The 20,066-nt window shown below is 41.9% G+C and overlaps 1 protein-coding gene across 4 annotated transcripts in view; it reads left to right on the top strand.

Moving 5' to 3' along the window:
- pbx1a (pre-B-cell leukemia homeobox 1a) overlaps window positions 1-20,066 on the top strand; it is a 50,331-nt gene that overhangs the window by 20,440 nt on the left and 9,825 nt on the right. For all 4 annotated transcript variants that reach the window (XR_002596076.2, XM_022203052.2, XM_022203036.2 and 1 more), the window contains exons 3-5: window positions 16,660-16,904; window positions 18,270-18,460; window positions 18,708-18,843. Coding sequence is in view for 3 of the 4 variants with exons in the window: in XM_022203052.2 (XP_022058744.1) it covers window positions 16,660-16,904; window positions 18,270-18,460; window positions 18,708-18,843 (572 nt within the window). In the remaining variant the exon portion in view is untranslated. The remainder of the gene's footprint in view (window positions 1-16,659; window positions 16,905-18,269; window positions 18,461-18,707; window positions 18,844-20,066) is intronic.

Raw genomic sequence — 20,066 nt, 5'->3', positions numbered from 1 at the left:
TGTGAAATCTCACAAAAGGGCTCCGAGCACGGACAGCCAGAGCTGCATATTCATCTTGCGGTGTCATTTACCTGCTCTGTGTCGGCTTTTCCAGATGTTTCTTGTTGCGTCAGTTTTATGTGCCCTTCTGTGTTCGCTGAAGGTTGCCGGGTAAAGTCACATCCCTAACAAGGAGATTCTCCTTGTGTCGTTGTCAAGACTCATTCGCGCCGTATGAAAAAAAGCTTCTGAGAAATATGATCGCTCCCGTAAAATGGACCAATTACTCCCCATTGACAACCTTCAAAGCCTACTTTTATTGGCCGATTCAGCCAAATAAAACTTTATTGCACAAGCGGAAAGGGACGCCATCATTTTTGCATAGCTTTTCCAAGCCCAGCATTTATATGATCCCCGTTATTACACCTCTGTGACATTTAAACTTTATTGAACAAGACTTTAAAATCTGTAGGCAGTATATAAAAAGATCGAGGAATTTATTTCTTTCAGATGAGAGGAAAATCCCCCAACAGTTGAGAGCTGACTGGAACAGATTGACAGGAATTTGCTAGATTTGAAAGTATATTATTTAAAATAGGAATCTGCCAAATATTTTCTCAATTTTAAGGATTAAAAATCAGAAAATTGTTTATAGTGCTCATCATATTTAGCTGACAAATATGCCAAAAAATAGCACACACTCTCATTACCTTGTTCAATGACATCCCAAGGTTAGAATTAGAACTGCGAAAAAAAACTTCTTTTGATTTTTGATTAAGACTGGCATTGTAATTTTTTTAATCATTAAGTCTACATATCAGAAGGATAATTAGAAATTTCCCAAAGCCCAAGGTGACATCATCATGTCACTTATTTTGTTTGAGAACACGTAATATATCTGCATGTTTTTATTCTTTTGGCCTATCAGTGTGGGAAACAAAGCGAAAAGTGCTTGTCAAAATTTCGTAAATTGGAGACTTTGAATGTTGTATTTTGTCTGAAAAATACCCAAGTATAAGCAGCAAATTCTCGATAATTAGAAGACATAATTGGGGTAGTATATTCTTTTCGATAATCAGCTAATTGATTCATCTAATTGTTGTTTCAGCTCAAATCTAAAATATGTAAAATGTTGAGGTGATACAAGGGCGCTCAGCTATTCTTGACACTGCATGCTATGTGAGCTTGCATTGGAGAGGAAATGCATTTCAGCGACAGCCAGACAGAGAGAAACTAATGCAGAAAAAGGGAAAAGGCGCTGGGAGAAAGGTCCTGCCCCCCTCCTCTGTGTAATTAAAAGGGGGTGTCTGTCAGGGGCTGCTGCTGCTTTGTGTGGCCCCATATGTTTGGGCGCTGATACAGGGAGGATTATTCTGTTTGGAAGCCTGATAACAGCCTGTTTATAACCTTGGCACAGGCTGAAGCCTAATCTGGCAGCAGCACATCTCTCTCCACCTCCACCCCCCCACCCCCTTAAATTTTCACAGAAAAACCATATTGGCTATTTTTTTCCCTCCCTCTCCAGCTGGGAGGGGGAAGACAGTCATGACCCAAAAAGACTCAAGTGTTTCACCTATATCTCTCACTCGCACGTATACGGCTCTGAATATGACTCGTGACGCCGATGTTTAACCGTGGTTCAGATTGTGAAGACAATTAGCCCAGCTCGTTTTGCTATTTTGGCTGATCATCTATCACGGCACACTCAACGAGGAGCGCAAATAGCGTCTCCTCTCCTGGATATATCCGTCGATACTCTTTCAAGGTTTTTATTTAATTGAGCTACGCGCAGTCTACGCTCACCTTTTCTTTCCTTTTTTCAGATGTCAGTGCTCCTTTTGTTGGAAACTTTCTGTTTTTTTTTTAATCTACAGGCTGATTAGTTCAGTCTTTTGTTCTCAGAGTGTATTTCCATCCGTGCTGCCTTTCACATGACTGAGTGTGTCATGATTTTAATTCTGCCGCTGAAAACTGCTTTGTGATTTGGAGCCCTTTGTGCTTTTTAAAATAACAGCTCCAAGTTGTTTCTTTTGGATGACTATTATGCCGATCCTTGACTAATTGCTACATGACTGACTTTGTGAAATTAATTGAATACTACTGTGGTCCCCCAGTATGGAGGCCATATTCTTAGGAAAGTATGAAAAAAACCTCCTGCTGTTGCATATTTTAATGTAATTCTGATAATATGACAGGCCCTCGCCTATTTTAGTGTGAGGTGGCCAATGATGGAAGGTGGAAATAAGTGCAATTAGCAGTTTTTACTTCAATTTTGTATTACTTTATACATCTATACCACATTTCAGGGAGAAATACTGTATTTGCAGTTACTTTATCGATTACGATTCAAATTAAAAAACATGGGGAGTTGATAAAACACGATGCAGTACCATGAATTAAAGATTTGAGGATGGTTTGCACGTTAATGCACCAATAATATTGTTCAGGTAATTTGCTAGAAACAAAGCCACAACCAGAATTGTTGGTCCTTTAAGTAGCGTTGCTTACTTTTAAGAATGCAGGACTTTCATTCATAACTACAGAATGTACAATTTACTCTTTGGCATTGGCACATTTAAGCGAATGATTTGACTCTGTCAATGAGTTTCATTGCAAATGTCCGTACATTTGCTTTTATGCTCTTTCAGTGGGGGAAAAGAACTCCTCGCCCACCTCGTGAATCGTATAATTCCGTGCACCTTAAATGTTCACGCTAATAAGGGCCTTCCGACCCTGCTGATGAGTTTCCAGGGTGCCTAATAACAGCCACTCTTGGTAATGCACTGTTCTATAGCGAGGACCCTTAACCAGCACACTGCGGGGAGAGGGAGTGCTCGGAGTGGCAGGCAAAGAGAACTGTCAACCTGTCACATTTCTCCCTCCTCTTCCCCCTGATAAATTAAAGTTACACAGTGTGCGTGTTGTAGCAGCGGAAGGCTGTGCAGAAAGCCTGGCTCCTCAGGTCTCAGGAGATAGCTGGCAACTAGGTCAGACTGATAATGTAATCCGCTGACTGGATCCTCAGCCCACTACATCCAGAGTAGAAAAGCATGACAGGAAAAAAAAAAAAACCCAGAAATGTAGGAGGAAAATAGCAACTTTTATGTGTTGTTGCACATTACCTCGCTGGTTCCAGTTAATCAAGTCCATAAAGGAGTAATGTCCATGCAGGCTATTGTGAGGAAATGCACTGATAACGCATCCAGCAGCTGTGCGCGTGTGACTGCACACACCTGATTATTCGAAAAGTGTAATCCATGTCAATACACCTCACACTCCTCTCACAGGGGGGAATCTTATTTACACGGGTTCCTTTTTTACGCGTTATCTTTGCACCGCATACCGCACTGCACGCGCACGACAAAATAGCATCATGCGAGTCTGCAGGGAGAGAGTGACAAGAATAAGTTCCTGCATCAGCAAGGTGCATTTTCATTCCCATGCAGCACTCCAGAGAGGCTCTGTGGGCCCACTGTGACAACTCTGCCTCCCTGCAGGTGTGGAAATGAAACAGGGCCTATAAATAGCCCAGGCAGCTGGGAGTGGAGCACTGTAGAGCCGGGAGGGGAGGAAGGGGGGAGATGTTTGAGGTCCAGATGGGGATGCAGGTGTGTAGAGGCTGACCGACAGAATACGACTGTTGTCTCACCCAGGGGGCCGAATAGAGGCGAGGTGAAGCTGCGGCGTGATCCAGTTTTGCAAGCAGAGGACATAATAATGTTACATTTAATTACAGGATGATTATGAAATATCACGGCAAACAAAAAGCAAAAATCGTGCGTTAATATGCTTAATTAGTTGGTGGTAATATCTGATAGAGCAACTTTATTGTCGCCTCTGTGCGAACAGTTACATTTAGGTTTGCAAATGTGTCATTCCCCCCAGAAATGACCTAAACCTGCTACTTTTTACTGGGAAACTGCTTTTATTTGACAAAGTGAAGACTAAAAGTGAAAGACTAAGTAGTTATGTGCAGCTGGAAAAGGAAAAAAAACATGTTCTTAATGAAATCTAAATTATTATTTAAAATTGCTATTAATGTGCATCAGTTTTTAAGAGATAGTAGCACTGAAGTAAATTTCCTGTTTTTGATGAGTTTTCCTTGCAGTTGCAGCTTCCCCTTAACCCTCCTGTCGTCCTGCGGGTCAAATTGACCCGTTATAAAATTTTAAAAATGTGGGGAAAAAAAATTCACAGTGAAAACTTCTACATTTTCAAAATTGTTTAAGGAATTTTTTGAACATTTTTGGTGGAAAAAAACAAATAAAAAAGTGTTTAAGGACATTCAGAAAAAAATCAAAATCCAGTAAATTTTGCTGTCAAATTTGGGGATTTTTATTTAAAAAAGTAAAACTTTGAGGGAAGCTTTTCAGGAATTTTCTTCCTGAAGATTTTGCAAATTTTTATAAATTTGGGGAACTTTTTTCTGAATTTTTGGACTTTTTTTCAGACAAGGCAACAACATTTTTGGTAAGGACAACACGAGGGTTAATATACTCAAGTCAATAATAATAATAATAATAATAGTAAGATCTACACTAACAATACAACACAGATCAGCAGCTCTAACCAAAGAGACATTTCTTTCACATGTTTTTCTTTCAATGAAAGATGAGAGAGTGTGTTTGGTGAATCATCATTTTGGCCTTTACTTCTGTATTTCGCCCTCAGCAACATTTTGGTGAAGTGGTCGGGATCAGCTGGATAATCGCAACCCTGTTAAAATGTTTGACACAGTTTCCATGGTTACAGCAGTCGGACTGTTGTTCTGCTTGCGGACAGCAGCAGTGCTTCATCTTTTCAGTATCTCGGTGCCATCTGCATAGGTTCAACCCCCGAGGCAAACAAGTTTTAAGCTTGCAGAACAAATTGAGTGAAAATATTCAAAGTGTGTATTTATACCAGTGTGCAGCAACACAGAAAATATGGCTCATTGGAACGGCAGCGGTATGGAGACAGATGCAGCCCAAATTTCATTTAGTGATGATAATCTTGTTTGAGGTTTCGCTTTCATGGACTTAAATTTCTAAAAGCAGAGTATATAATCTATTGATCTTTCAATTCATTAGGGCAGGTGCATTATGTTATACAGACACGGCTGACCACAGCATCAGCGCTGCATCTCAACTGAATTGTTACTTAGAGAGCCAAAGTGTCACCGAGCTAGAGAGCATTTCTCTATCAGTGAAACGTGCTGCTTATCTGGACGTCTCCTGGTCAGATTTCAGTGCGTTTCAGCAGCTTTAGTTTTGTGGTTTTCACACGTTTTTTTCCACGTGATGACTACATGTGTATTGCGCTCTGGTAGATGACACTTCCCTTATCGGCCTCTCAGACCAGCACTGTGACCCAGGATAAACCCACCTCTATCTGATGGGCTCGGTATGGGCTCCTTTGAAGATTTAAGTGTTTGTAGACGGTGATGGCTGTGAATGAACGCGTGTCAGCGGCATTAAAAAAAAACTGGGTCAAACACTGGTTGAACATGCATTCAGTAGTCCCCTGTCACACACACGTCTCCTATTTGAGTGGGATATTAGTGTTTCTGGCGTGCGCTCCTAGTGCCACGGGGTCTGTCTGCGTCGCATATTGGTTTGCTCCTTTTAAATAGAACAGTGTTGTCTTTATTTTTTAAAATCAAGCTTCGGCTTTTAGAGCAGAAAATGCTGCTTTCATTCCCAACGGATGACTTGATATGCTTTTCATGTAAATGACGTCTAGCACTCGCACGCTGGTGTTTGCATTAATGCATTAATTCCTCAGTACTATATGCTTTTTGTGGCTGCAGGCAAAATGACACATTCTCATCAAAACACGTTCCCCCGCTTACAAACCCACTCCGCTCAGACTCACACACACATTTTAGCGCTGATTGACAGCAGGAGCTCCCTCTGACCCAGTATTCTGTTACAGTGGGACGATCCCACAGGCCTGTGATTAATGACTAGGCTTTATCCGCTAGTGGTGTGGTAGGCCTGCCAGCCAGGCCACTTAGACTGCCTGGACCACTACCTCTGCTGTAAACACACACTCTCTCGCTGCCTCTGTGTTGCTCTATGTCTCACTCTCTCTGCCTGCAGGCGTAGCATTGTCATATTCATTGTTGCGGCTCTAAACCACTGTCCCAAGCTGACCTCCCTCCAACACACACACAGACACACACACACACACACACAAACAGTCAAATGCTATTTGCGTTATTTCTGCAGCTGTGGTAGAGTTGAGTGAAGTATCATCAAGAGGTGACTCCAATTGCTTCCATTTTTCTTTTTTTTTTAATCCAAAACAATTGATCTCCCATCTGACAGGCTACAAGCAAATTCAAACTAAAATTTAAGGCTAAGAAATTTGAGTGTAAGAGAAAGGAGCTGCTGTCACTAATGGACAGTGATTGCTTGCACTGTTTTTCTCTCCTTACAGTTAAGGGCAGACCGAGCATCACTCTTCTCTTTTGAACACCAGGCCCGGCGAAGCAGTAAACCTCACAGGGATTTCTGTAGTTGTGACAGCGTCCAAACAAACTGCACACGCAGCAGAACAAAGCCAGTTTGACTTATTTTGCCTTGATGGGAAGCTCCCTGATAAATGTAGGAAGAGGCAATATTTCCTGCCAGAGCAAATCTCTCAAGTGTAACACTATTAATGGCACCTTGTAGCCTAATGTTTGCGCCTTATCAGTGAAACTCCCACAGTCTTTACACTGCAGCTTTGTGCTCAGCTTTTGGGATACCTTTGTTTTGTTTTGATGACGAGCATGAGATAAGCATGTAAGTATGGGCGTAGAAATCTTGGATCAGCATTTCGCTCACATGAAGTACGCTCTATTATCCTAGTGCTTGATCAATAAATTAGGAATTTACCAAGACAGCGATTGCATTTTCATTTGAAATTTAAAGTTTTGGAGTTTTTTTTGCCTTTTTTTCCAAATAATCTTTCAGTTTCGAAGTCGCGGTGGATTTTTTTTTCAACTTCTGAATTCCTGAGACTAGATAACATTGCACATGATCAGTCAATTATCCAATAGTCTTATAAAAAGAAAAATAACCTGCATCTGTTGAACTAAACAAGTAATCATTGCAATTGATGAAGAAAAAGGGGCAAACCATTCAACCTGTTTCATCTTCTCAAAAATGAGAAACAACGATACTTTGATTGTTTTTTCATATGCAGTAAGTTGACTATCTTTGTGCTTCATACTTTTAAAATACAATACATGAGACACAATTTGAAAAAAAACTGCTTAAACTCACCATTCCGGGCAATTGTCATTATTTCTGACATCTTACAGAAAAATACAATAGTTTGTTCTGCAACTATTGTACAGTTCTGCATTCAAAATATGACTTACTTTAAAGTAAGACCTACTAAAGGTGTCTACAGTTAATGTATTGATCATGTACGTTATTCTCCTTTGACATTATATTATTAAAATCATGTACTTTGGTTTTGTTGACAGATTGTGTACGCATCATTCTGATGTTGGTTCTGGCTGAGATTTTTTAAAAAGCGACTTAACTCTGGGTGATTTTATCAAAAATAATGCTTAAAATAGAATTTCTGTGTAATTGTTGTGGTATAATGAGTTCCATGTTTACATCAGAAATGTTGGCGTGTAAAACTGCACATTAGTATTATGCATAAACTGCTCAGTAAAGTCTATATACTTCAACATTTTGCTTAAGTACAGTGGTTGAAAATACTTATTTGTTCTTGCAGATGTAACTTATCCTGGAATGTCTTTTGGCAAGATCCACCACACTGACAGTACTGATATTTTTTAGCTTTGCCATGATTTGTCATTGGGACAACAAAAGTGCCCTTTGTAGTTTTGTAGGGATGTGATCTGAACTTGTGCAAAAGGCTTCAGGGCTTTGCTGTGTGACAGAAATTAAGGAAGCTAAAGAGGATTTAACCATTAAACCTCTGAGCTGCTCTAGCAAACGGAAGAATGAGCGCCTTGATAAGAACAAAATATTAGATTTAATCTTAATGTTGTCTGTGAATTCACGTGACCAACTGGATCCTCCTGTGTAGGAATATTTGAGTCTCTGATGTAATGTTCCGTGATGCACAGATAACGTACATATATATATATATATATAGTATATATATATATATATATATACGTAGATGCTTGGTTTGGGCTTATCTATATATAGCAAAGACAATCGGATCATATCTATTACAGAAAGGCATATGGCTAACATCATTATCATGCCATTCAAAGCACTCAGTGACCACTTGTGCTTTATGAGAGGGCATTGTCATCATGGAAGATATTGCTCCCAGTGGAGATGAAATGTATCATGGGATAATCTAAGTTAACCACTCAGAATCTTTTTTAATAGTAGAGGATGGAACACGGACCATGTGACTCTGAATGGACTCAGAGCATTATGCTAATAACGACAATGTTCCAGCTCTGCCTGTTGGTGCTGTTTGTATTTATTCTGTAAATACTGGCTGTAGCTTTCTTCTTTCCGCAGAGCCAGGTTTGCTTTCTGGCGATGGCTGTGTAAAATGCATGTTCACATGTTGTCGAGTGAAGCCGAGCACAGCCAAGCAGAACCACAAGCACTACTGTCTATGAGCGGCCATATGGTGGGTGTCCTTGCATGGTAGCTTAAGGGAGCCTTTCTCCCTGAGATAAAGCAATTTTGCTCAGCAATGAACCTCCTCTCTCTGACTTTTGTGTTCATCAGAGCCTGCTCCATCACCCACCTCTGAGATCCCACAGGTCCCTGGAGCAGGGACGGCAACCTGGACATCCCAGGTAGACCTAAACAGTCTCCCTCACATGGTCTCTGCCTCCCCACTTGTCAAAAAGCCCACCCCTACTTGTCTAGCCCTGCTCCGTGCCTCCAGATGTGGCTTAATTTACTGCGACTCTGCTAATTGCTGTAATTAAGGATTAATTACTGTTAATTACCTTCGCATAAACTCATCACCAGTCAAAGAGCGGGGCCTTATGAAATGTGCCATGCACAGGAACACACACCACGGGGACTGGAGGAGGATTGTTTTACTGGACCTCTTGTTTGATGTCTTGTCCTGGTGCGTGGGGAGGGCTTGTAGGGCAACAGTCAGGGCAGGACGCTAACTATCATGGACAAACTCCTCCTGGCTTCACACATCACCTCCTCACCAACTGTTGGCTGGGACAGCATCACTATGCTGCCTGTCACTGGATTGGAGGCTGCAATTTATTTGCTGGAAAGTGGATGACAAATGTGATCTTTTTTTTTAGCGCAATTAGATAAAATGCTGCAAATTCTAACCTCATAAGAGTTGATCAGTGCAGCCAAAGTGTGATTGTAGAAAGCACTACTGTAAACTGCCAAATGGCACAAATTGGCATTGGATGTTTGTTCAGATTCTTTGGCCTATTTTCTCATTCTTCCATTTAATATTTGTAAAGCTTATCATTGTGAAGACTGCAGTTTTGGCTAAGACCAGCTGAGGAATTGACAAATTACCCAGTGGTACTCTGGCAATTTGTTTAAATAAGAAAGGACTCAGAGCTGAAACTCGCATTTTGGCACATATTATTTTTGCACTAGTATCAAGAAATGTGAAACTATTGGCATTGTCATGAATGTGGGGGTTATAGAGTTGACTGAAGTGCTTGAAGAGAACCAGTTTGTGTGAGACGTCCTATGGTTTTAGAGGGCAAAAGTGTTCATAGCGGTTCTTTACCCCTTGATGCCAATTGTCGCAAATTCGTGACAGACCACTTTCTTTCAGACTGCAGCCGAGATAACGTATTCATTTCCCCCAATGCCGGTTTGTGCATATTCAATATGTACCTCGGAACCTTTTGCAAGCACTGATTTCTCATAGGACCGGTCGGAGTGGCACCTAATTGTTATATATCTGTTATTATTATTATTACATATCAGTGTAATAGACAAATTAACAATCTCCACTTATCTTAGCATCAGCTGGTAAGCAAAAAAAAAAGTTAAATTTAAAAAAAAAATTTAATTGTAAATAAATTGAGGCATCAAGGAGTTAAACGTTAGACTCAAAGACGGCGTGAAAAGCTGGCTTTTATGAAGCATAAAAGTGTGAGAAATAGTCTTATAGATAGTGGAAAAAATAAGAATAAAGAGAGGATTCCAAACCCTGCCACCTTCACACACCTGACAACTTGCTGAAAAGGACATGAATGCTAGATTGTCGGTTTCAGAAAATGACAGAAATGGTTGGACGATAATTGCAATGTCTTCCTTTTGAATTCATCTGTAGTCTTCTTTCTTCTTCCTCTTTATCAGTCACCTGCCCAGGTGTTTAAAAAGGAAAAAAAAACTTTAAAAAAAGACTTAAACAACCAAGCTCTGGCCAAGGTTTATCCAGAAATGAACACAACTAGTCATTCGTGTACTTAGTATCTTCCTGTGGATTGCCCTCACTCCATAGAGATGTTCTTTGTCTCTTTGCTAGCAGCTCGTGACTTCTCCTCAGTTATTCAGATGCTGTGGTTTCCAGTGCAGCCTGAAGCTGTTAGAACTGCATGGGCTGAGCATGAGTTTGATTCAATCAAGGAGATATATATTTTAAGACACCTTAAGAAAGACTGACAGCCGGGGGCTAATGTATTGCCTATTTTGAATAATGAATTATTTTAATGAAGGCTTTTAAATGGGAGTGCTCAGCGTTGGTGGCAGGGCGGTGCTCTGAATGGTCTTCTCCTCTGGCGCTGGCTGCCTCATTATCAGGCCAGCCCCTCAGGCCTCAAACTGGCCTGCTTAAGCCTCAGATGATGACGATAATTACCGTTATTAGGAGTAGCTGCAGGGGGAACTTGTTCTGAAAAACACCAAGCTGAGTTCTTGCCTCGCTTGCCGCCGCCGCTATACTGCTGCATGAGAAACTACCGATCGCCAGTGGAGAAAGCCAGAGAAACGAAAGAGACGGAGGGAGAGGAGAAGGGAAAAAAAAAGGAGGGGATGAGGGGAGCGGCCACCAAATCCGCCTAATGTGACGCCTGTCAGCTCGTCTCCCACCAGCTGTCACCTCCCAAATGCACTGGGGTTCATTTTTTTAATTGACACCTCGCTTTCCTATTCCATTTCTATTTTTCGCCTTTCATTCCCCCTCCATCACTCTCTTCCCTCCTTGCCCGAACCATCCGCATCTCCTCATCTCTGCATGTCCCTCCAGTATTTCTTTGGTGTTTTTCCTTGTCCTTGGTATCCCCCATCCCCCCACCCGGTGCCAGAGACAACACTCCAGCTCTGCCCCCTTTCTGCACATGATAGTCGAGATGGCTGATAAAACATAAAGCTGTTTTAGAGGTACTTTATGACTATGCCCTTGTGTACTGAGGCTGTACAACTTCCCATTATGTGGTGATGGAGAGAACATTTTGGGCCTGAGAAAGTTTCCCATGAGTTCACGGATAGTCACAAATCTAGCTTTGAGCGTAGAGTGGAGAATATTTTAAGACTATTTAAACAAGCCGATGTTTACCAAAAGTTTTCATGGCTGAGGCTCTGTTGTGAGATCCGATTAGCAAATTCAAAACGAATGTCCTTTTCTTTATTAAAGCCCACATTCAATTCAGTAGAAATGACCACATGCACAGTAAATTGGGTGTAATGTAACATAATATTCATTTAGTGCTCTCAGTAATGATAATAGCATTGCTTAGTAGTTTACCTCTACTCTGTGGGTCAGTATGAAATATGGCACAATGCAGCGTTTTATGATGATTGCTTTATTGGTACCAACTGAAATGTGTTTGTAGAGCAGAGTATTGAAAACTATCAAGCCTAAAAAGCTGAAATCAGTAGATTCATGCTCTCCTGTTCAGCTGAAATAGTGATTAACTCATTAGTCGGGTGGCAGAAAATTAAATCAGCAAGATTTCTGGTGATTTTTCATGCAAAAGTGCCAAATATTACCTACATGAAAGTTGTCAGCTGGGAGGATTTGCTGCATTTCTTTGTTTTATGTGATAGTAAATTAGATTCTTTGGTCTGGCGGTGGGGTTTGCACAGGCACATACTGTGAAAACAGGAGCTTTGGTCATTTTTCATCATTTCCTGACATTATATTGACCAAACAATTAGCAGATGAATCAAGAAAATAGTGGCAGATTAATTGATAATGTGTCGCAACATAAATCTGCTTGGCCTAAACAGATTCTTGTCTAAAATCTCAATTTTAATCTGTCAAAATTAAATCACCTGATACACAAAAGCACCCAATAAAACAAGGAGTGGAGCTGAGCAACATGTTTTCATTTGATTGGACTGAACATTGCTGTGTGTATATTATCAAAGTAACTTTAATTTGACTCATTTTTCACTACAAAACTCTTTTGAGGCTGTGTTTGGATCACATTTGAGGAGAGCTACACAAATCAAAATCACATGAGGTCTGTTGAATGTCATGTGAGCTTTTTTTGTTTGGCATTATTTTGGGAATTCATGCCTTTACTGATAGTGAAAACTGTTGCGTTGTGGGTAATGTAGGCACCAGACTTCGAGCAGAAGAAAGAATGAATGGAACATAATGTGTCCAGACTAATGTAGGCACCAGACTTTGAGCAGAAGAAAGAATGAATGGAACATAATGTGTCCATTTAACTGTGCAGTCAGACAGTGTTATAGGAGGCCAGTGCTAAATCGCTGCAGTAATCTTTAAAGAGCTTTTCATTATCTCATTGAAGAGAGCATCTTGGGCCTGAGAAAGTTCCTCAGCAGTTCATGCATGCATCACAAATACAGCTTTCAGCTACACTAAAGTACAAACGCAATAAAGGAGATTTTGAGGCTGTTTGAGTGGCAAAATACCGAGAGTATAACAGCTGTTCGTGTCAGAGGCTTTCTCATGGGCTCTGATTAATATATTCACTGTGATTGTCCTTCCTTTATTAAAGCCCAGATTCAATTGAGTAGAAATGATCACATATGTAGTAAATTAGATCATTTATTTTCTGATATTCTCAGTAATGATAATAGCTTTGTTTAGCACTGGGTTCTGTGGGTCAGCATATAATGTGGCGCATACGGCTGCGTCGCACCAACACTGCATTTGCTGGGCTTGTATCAAATGCAGATGAGGGGCAGGAGGCTGAACTCCTTGAAGGAGCGGGGAGGGGAGGATTTGTATTAGTGATACTTGTCATGTCTGCTGTAAATCACGCTGCTTTTTTCAGGTTCCTAGGTTGTTGTTGTTTTGTCTCAGAATGCTGTGTGGCAGGGATGAATGGTGGTGATGTTACATTATCATGTGGCTGTCGCTTTCACTCCTGCTGACTGCTCTGTGACAGGCCCACACACACACACACACACACACACACACACACATAGATGTATACACACACATACGCACACACACATTTGTGTCAGGAGCAGGCCTGATTTATTAACTGCTGAAACCCTAGATGACGTGTGCCCACACAATCGATAGAGAGCACAGCCACTGCCTGGTCCTCTCTGGGGTCATGTGATTTGGACAAGAGCTAGGCAAGAAAGGACTCACACACACACACACACACACACACATATACACAACAGGGCTGAGGAGTGTATTGCATTACTGTATTGATGGGAAATGGATCCAGTCCAGCATCGGCTGCTAGCTGCCAGTCACAGGCAAGAGGGCTAAACTTTCATCATGGCTGTCAGGGACATCACTGCTGCCTTGTTTGATTGTAAATCTTCCTAATTGTGACAGAATACTTCAACATCATTAATTAAACATGTTTTCATTTAAAAGCGCTCGCAGGGCGCCAGGCTGGGTGCTCAGGGTAGTCTGCCAATGTGCATAGCTGTGTATTTTTACTCTCCGTTTGAGTGTGTGTGTGTTTGTGCCTATATGAGTGCTTACACTTGTTCGCAAAAGTGCGTGTTTGTGCTGTGTGTTTGCATGTGCGAGCGTGCCGCGTACCTTGATTCTCCCCGTATGAGTGGGTGGCTTAATCGTCATGTTTATTTACACTCCCGTTGTCTGCAAACAGCAGGCAATGTGGCGACGGGCATGGGCCAGCTCTTAAGGAAGTAAAACAGCGGAAATTAATTTTGTCAATAGCCAAAACAAAGGCTTATTCTTGGAATTCCATTCATTATTCAGGAAGCGGCTGGAGAATTGTTTATGATACGTATTCATTTTTTATGCCGTGCCTTTTTGGGTTTAGTGCCCCACATCTCAGGGAAAGGAATTATACAAGAGCGTGCACAAAGGGAAGGAGAGAAGAAGAAGAGGAAAGGAGGAGGAGGAGGAAGGAGAGAGGGAGGGAGGGAGGGAGGAAGCGACAGAGAGGGGAATTGTGTCCTCTCATTGTTCAATTAAGTCTGTCGGTAATGATCAAGATGAGATGATGGCCATCTTCCTTTTATAGATACTAATCTGTGACTGTCCATGGAATAAGAGAACGGCACAGCGGTATGGACTCCATGCCTTTGTGGCTACAATAGGCGACAAAGTGCGCTTAAAAGGTTTTTTGGTGTTATTATGCAAGTGTTGGGAGTGTGTGATTTATTGTAATAGAGGGCACTTCCCTTTGTCAGGTGATTATGTTAATGTATAGTCCACGGTTGCAGAGTTCACAACGAGCACTCTGACTGGCATCGAGGTCTAATCGATTTCATTGCTATTACTGAACAGAAATAAATAAAGCTGATGGCTGTGGTTAGGGTAATTATGCCACAGCACAGTGAATTGTTTGATTTTCCTTATTAATTGTATTTATTTAATCCATTTCATGCTTTTAGTTGTGCACTCGGGGACTTGGAGGGAATGAATAAATCACTCTTAGGCTCATTAGATTCCCCCTCTGGTTGGGATGTGCCACTAGTTTGTCAGAATCAAATTGGCGAGTGCTATAATTTCCCGCTGGTGTGATTCACATGAAAAATATCCACATATTCATCCACCAGCACATGTGCACAAACGCACCCCCACCCCCACCCCCGCTTCGCCCCCCGCACTCACACATAAACACACATGCGTACATGCGTCTGCTCCCCATCTGAACTCCTGACCTTTTCCAGCCGTCTGATAGCCATTGACATTTGCCTCTTGAGCTGAGCTTCCTCACGTGTTGGAGCTGATGGGAATGGATGATGTTGTTGCTGGAGGAGAAAAAACAGGATGGAAGGAAAAAGAGGGCTGGGAGGGCGGTTGGAAAGAGGAGGACGAGCTCCCCGAGCGGCCTCTGGAATCCATCTGGACCCCCTGCTCGCCAGAAAGGTCACGGGGCGACTCAACCTTACATCGTCATTACAAAGGAGCCGACGCTGTGACCTGAGACTGTTTAGCTACAATATGGCTTTACCGCTCTGTCACACAGCTTGTCATTTACCCTCACTGTCTACAGTCATCATGGAGGAGTCACACAGTACGTGGTGCAGGATTGAAGCTTTTTTTGAAGGATGCGTGGGTTGAAGTGTGCGTGGCAAAATGCTGTGGCAGCGTGAGCTTTGTCTTTGTCCTTGAAGACAGTGGATGGAATGGAGGGCTGCACCTGGTCGGCTGTTTTCAGCACCTCAGAGAAAAGCAGGACGCGCTGCTTCTTTACCGAGGGAGCCTTCTGGTGGCAGAGAGAGGCAGGACAATGGGACTGATCCTCAGATAGAAAGTGGCGGTGAAACACCTGTGTGTGTGTGTGTGTGTGTGTGTGTGTGTGTTCATCCCGATGAGCTAGTGAAGAAATCCGGGAGAGGAAACAGTGTTGTGGAAGGAGTCAGTGGATTATAGTTTTTGTATAAGATAAGAACATGCCACACGTATTTCTCAGAATAACTGAGTGGAAATGTGTGTGTGTATTAGTGTGATATAGTGTGTCTGTTGTTCGTGCATGGCCACTTCAGCAGGGCTGTATTTGTTGTGTTTACACTCCAGACTCTTCACCATGGGAGATGAGGGTCACTTGAGAGCCCAGTTTATGTTCAAGCTCTGTCCTTCACAACAGTGTAAACAAAGCCATCGCAATTTTCACTAAATTAAGATTCCAAGTTAACAGTATGAATACAGTACTGGTGTCCAAGAGGGCTGCAAGAATGCATATTTTATTTAATTTTATGATATGAGAAAAAACCCCACAGTACTTTGCATCTCAGTTTACGAAGTTTGATCACTGCTGCTAATATTTATCCTAATGGCTCCAATAAAACATGATTTCTGAACCTTTTGCTGTTCCTCGAGTATCATCGTCAATTTGTGTATCCATGTCTAACACAGGAACTCCTTTATTTAGCTCAATTTCTGTAATCTCCTTAACTAATTCATGCAAGCCAGGTGCTTTTAGGTTAATAAACTGCGTCCGACTTATGTTATTAGTTTCTTTTTCTGTTTAGACGGCTGCTGACAGGATAATGAAGCTACCAGCTAGAAACTAAACGTAGTCTGAGCATACGGAGTGCAGTGAAAGATGAACTCTGGTGGGAGGCCGTGTGCATTTAAAAAATAAAAAGAAATGATAGTCAGAATCGATGAAATGATACTTTTATGGTCTTGCTTAGCTGCCAGCCTGTGTGAGGCTGCAGGTCTTTATGGCACAGACTGGAACTATTATATCGGCATATTTCAGGGAGGAAGAATAGTTAGGACTGTTTTTCAGCTGTTGTAAAATTCTTCTATTTTGGTATTCAGTCATTTTGAGCATCCATGTAAACAGGGCTGTTTGGCATCATTGTTTTCATATCTTCTTCTTCTTCTGCTGTCTTGTAGTGCTCAGTATCCGAGGCGCCCAGGAGGAGGAGCCTCCAGATCCCCAGCTGATGCGACTGGACAACATGCTGCTGGCGGAGGGCGTGGCCGGGCCCGAGAAAGGCGGCGGGTCGGCGGCTGCAGCGGCGGCCGCGGCGGCTACCGGTGGCATCGGCGCCGACAACTCAGCAGAACACTCCGACTACCGGGCCAAGCTGTCACAGATCCGGCAAATTTACCACACAGAGCTGGAGAAGTATGAACAGGTGGGGGACGAGCAGCCTCATTCTTTATTACCCACTGCTGCAAAATCTGCTCAGCTTTTCCTCAACTTTAGTGTATCAAGGATCATGGATTTATCTCAGTTCTCACAGAGGTTACTTTGAGGCAGGTGTATTTCATTTGAAACTGGACTGATCTAGTGGCTATGTTGATGGTGCACCTGATCTTTTCTGTTAATCTGTCCTGAAGTGGGAAGGCAGTATTTGACCCTGACCTCTGGCTTCTATCTGTGGAGGAGAGCAATCACATCTGAGCTAGAAGTTTCAATGTGTTTCCATCTATGTGATAAAACATGCAGCTAAAGCGAATTAAAAAATTTGTGCACTGAGTGAATGTCAGTGTTTGATCACCATAATGTCCTTGCATCACGTCCACAACTTTTTTTTCCTTGTCCTTTGTTCACTACAAGCAAGAAAAAGTTCCATTCTGTGGGCTGACATAAGATTAAGACGCTATAAAGGACGGATGAGATACTTTGCAGAGAATTTTTAGCTCATTTTCTCAATATAATAGTAAAATGCTCTTGAAATCAGCACTCGCAGGACAGCTCATGACAAGCCAAGCTTTCAGAGATGCTATCTTCAGCAGGAAAGCAGCCATTATATCAGTCACACACCAGCTCTTTTCCAAAGACTGTAACGTCTTGTCATTCCCTCGGAAGTCAAAGCGTTCTGGGTTTGTCATCTTCTCCGAGGAAGGCTAGTCATCGCTAACTGTCACAGTCAATATACACCTGAGCATTTTTGTGTCACCACGCTATGTACACCTCACGCGCTTATGAGTGAGTAGTGTCTAGCGTGTGTGTGCAAGCAGAACGGCTGCTCGGTGCATCACTTTGACTGACGTAACCCTGGTGTTGACAAGCAACAGACACCTTGACTCTGAATGCAGTCATATCCAGTGACTGATTCAGACAGAGAGAGAACGAGGTAGACGGAAAGATGGAGTGAAAAGAAAGGGAGACAGTTTAAACCTCTTGAACGTGAACGGGACTGAAAGCCTGCTGTCATTTTAGATTTCTCTTCACTTGTCACATTTTCTCTTCCATTGAAGAGAAGTCTTTTTAATATTCAGAGCACTGCAAGTCTCGCTGCCTCCACTGTATGACTCCGCTGCTACATTTGTTTGGCTTGAAACATGGCACTGTGTCTGCTGCTTTAATTTAGACTACTCTTATTACCTCTAAAGCTGCTGCTGTTATACTGTCAGCGCTGCTTGTACGAGGCCAAGGCCTGTGAGCGAAGGTGCGGCCTCTCCAGAATCCAATTTCATCCTTTTGTTCTGTCTGAAGCTGTCCAGCCTCTGTGATAGTTATTCTTCTTATGAATCCTGTCTGTCTGTGCATCCAGGCGTGCAATGAGTTCACCACCCATGTGATGAACCTGCTGAGGGAGCAGTCTCGAACACGACCCATCTCGCCCAAAGAGATCGAGCGCATGGTCGGCATCATCCACCGCAAGTTCAGCTCCATCCAGATGCAGCTGAAACAGAGCACCTGCGAGGCCGTTATGATCCTGCGCTCACGTTTTCTCGATGCCAGGTCCGTGTGTGTCCTTGTTGTGGCGTACAGCTAAACCTATCCCTCAGTTTGAATGCATTTCACTCCAAAAATGGTCCAAAATATTTTTATTTTACCTTTTGTTGTCATCCATCATTCAGATTGAATTGTGTTTCCATAATTAGATGTAGTTTCAAGGTGTGTTTTTTTTTTCCAATGGCCCAAGAGAGGACTTCAATTCAGTGTTCTAAATCTCTACTCCTTGTCTCTCTCTGTTGTTTCTGGCCAGACGAAAGAGGAGGAACTTCAACAAACAGGCGACAGAGATCCTAAACGAGTACTTTTACTCCCATCTCAGTAACCCCTATCCCAGCGAGGAGGCCAAAGAAGAACTGGCCAAGAAATGTGCCATCACAGTGTCACAGGTATCCAGAAAGAACAAACTAATCGACATAGACTATGTGGGGGGAAATGTGCGAGCAAGAATCAATTAAAATAATCTGAAATCACTGGGCTTCAGTGGGCCCAAAGCGCTGTAAGCTGGGAGTTTCCATTAGTAATGATCAGATAAACAGTTGATTTTTATCAATCTTAATACAATACTGGGCTGCTGTAAGCTTCAGGGTTCTGAGAATATCTGACCAATAGCTTGTGGGAGTCAGTTGATTCTAAGTATTAACAACAATTAACAAGATAAAGCTTTATATCAACACATGCTTAATTATTATGAAGCAAACCTTTCTTTTTGACATGTATACAGTGTTTCATTGATTGTCTTGTAATATGTTAAATTTTACATTTGCAGTTATCCTTGGATTCATATTTCAGTGTCAGTCTCAGGTCTACTGCATGGGTTCTTAGACTAATTAGTCCACATCGTTTTTTTTTTTTTCAAGGTTTGAGGTCTCTGACGATTGACGGTAACAAAATAAATTAACTTCTCACTTTAAATCAACATACATTCAAGTTCAAAGTAGTCAAAACACTTTGGAGCCTTTGTCTGTAATCAGTTCCATCAGTGCGGTTCCTGACCTGGTGTTTACATCACAATCGTCTCGTCTCATCGTTAACCTGAGGGAAACATGACTCAGACAAGTTCTTCTGTGCTTTTTTCTGACTCAGACACATTCTTACATTTCCACTAGTTGTACAAATTGTGCACTGAAGACAAAACACATTCCGTATGTGTGATTTGGGAGCTGGTAGCAAATTCTCTGGTGTAACGTTAACGCATGAACTCGGTAGCGTCAACACACAACACTCTCTTCAGCAGTTAATGTCGCCATGACAACGATGTCAATGATAGGGAAATAAGGCATTAAAGCCACATTCATCTGAGGACAGGATCGCTGTGAATAATCTGCAGCTACACTTTAAATTCAGTGTCACTCAGAATTTCTAAATTAATAGAAACATTGTTATTATTTCAAAAGAGAAAATGTTAGACTTCGTTACAGGCTGCGTTCATAACACAGGTGTGAGCTGGTGTCCTGCTCTGCTGCATAGTTGCAATCATTTTTAATATCAGTGTATCAATGCCACTAAGTAAATGAGAGTAAAAAAAGCTGAACAGAAATAGTAATTTATACACAGTACACCCAATTAAAATCATGTAGGCCACAATTTGAATTAGAAACAGTCCTGTCAG

The sequence above is a fragment of the Acanthochromis polyacanthus genome, chromosome 9 (genome assembly GCF_021347895.1).
Source record: "Acanthochromis polyacanthus isolate Apoly-LR-REF ecotype Palm Island chromosome 9, KAUST_Apoly_ChrSc, whole genome shotgun sequence".
NCBI classification, from domain to species: Eukaryota; Metazoa; Chordata; class Actinopteri; family Pomacentridae; genus Acanthochromis; species Acanthochromis polyacanthus.
This window is presented reverse-complemented; position numbering and strand designations above follow the sequence as displayed.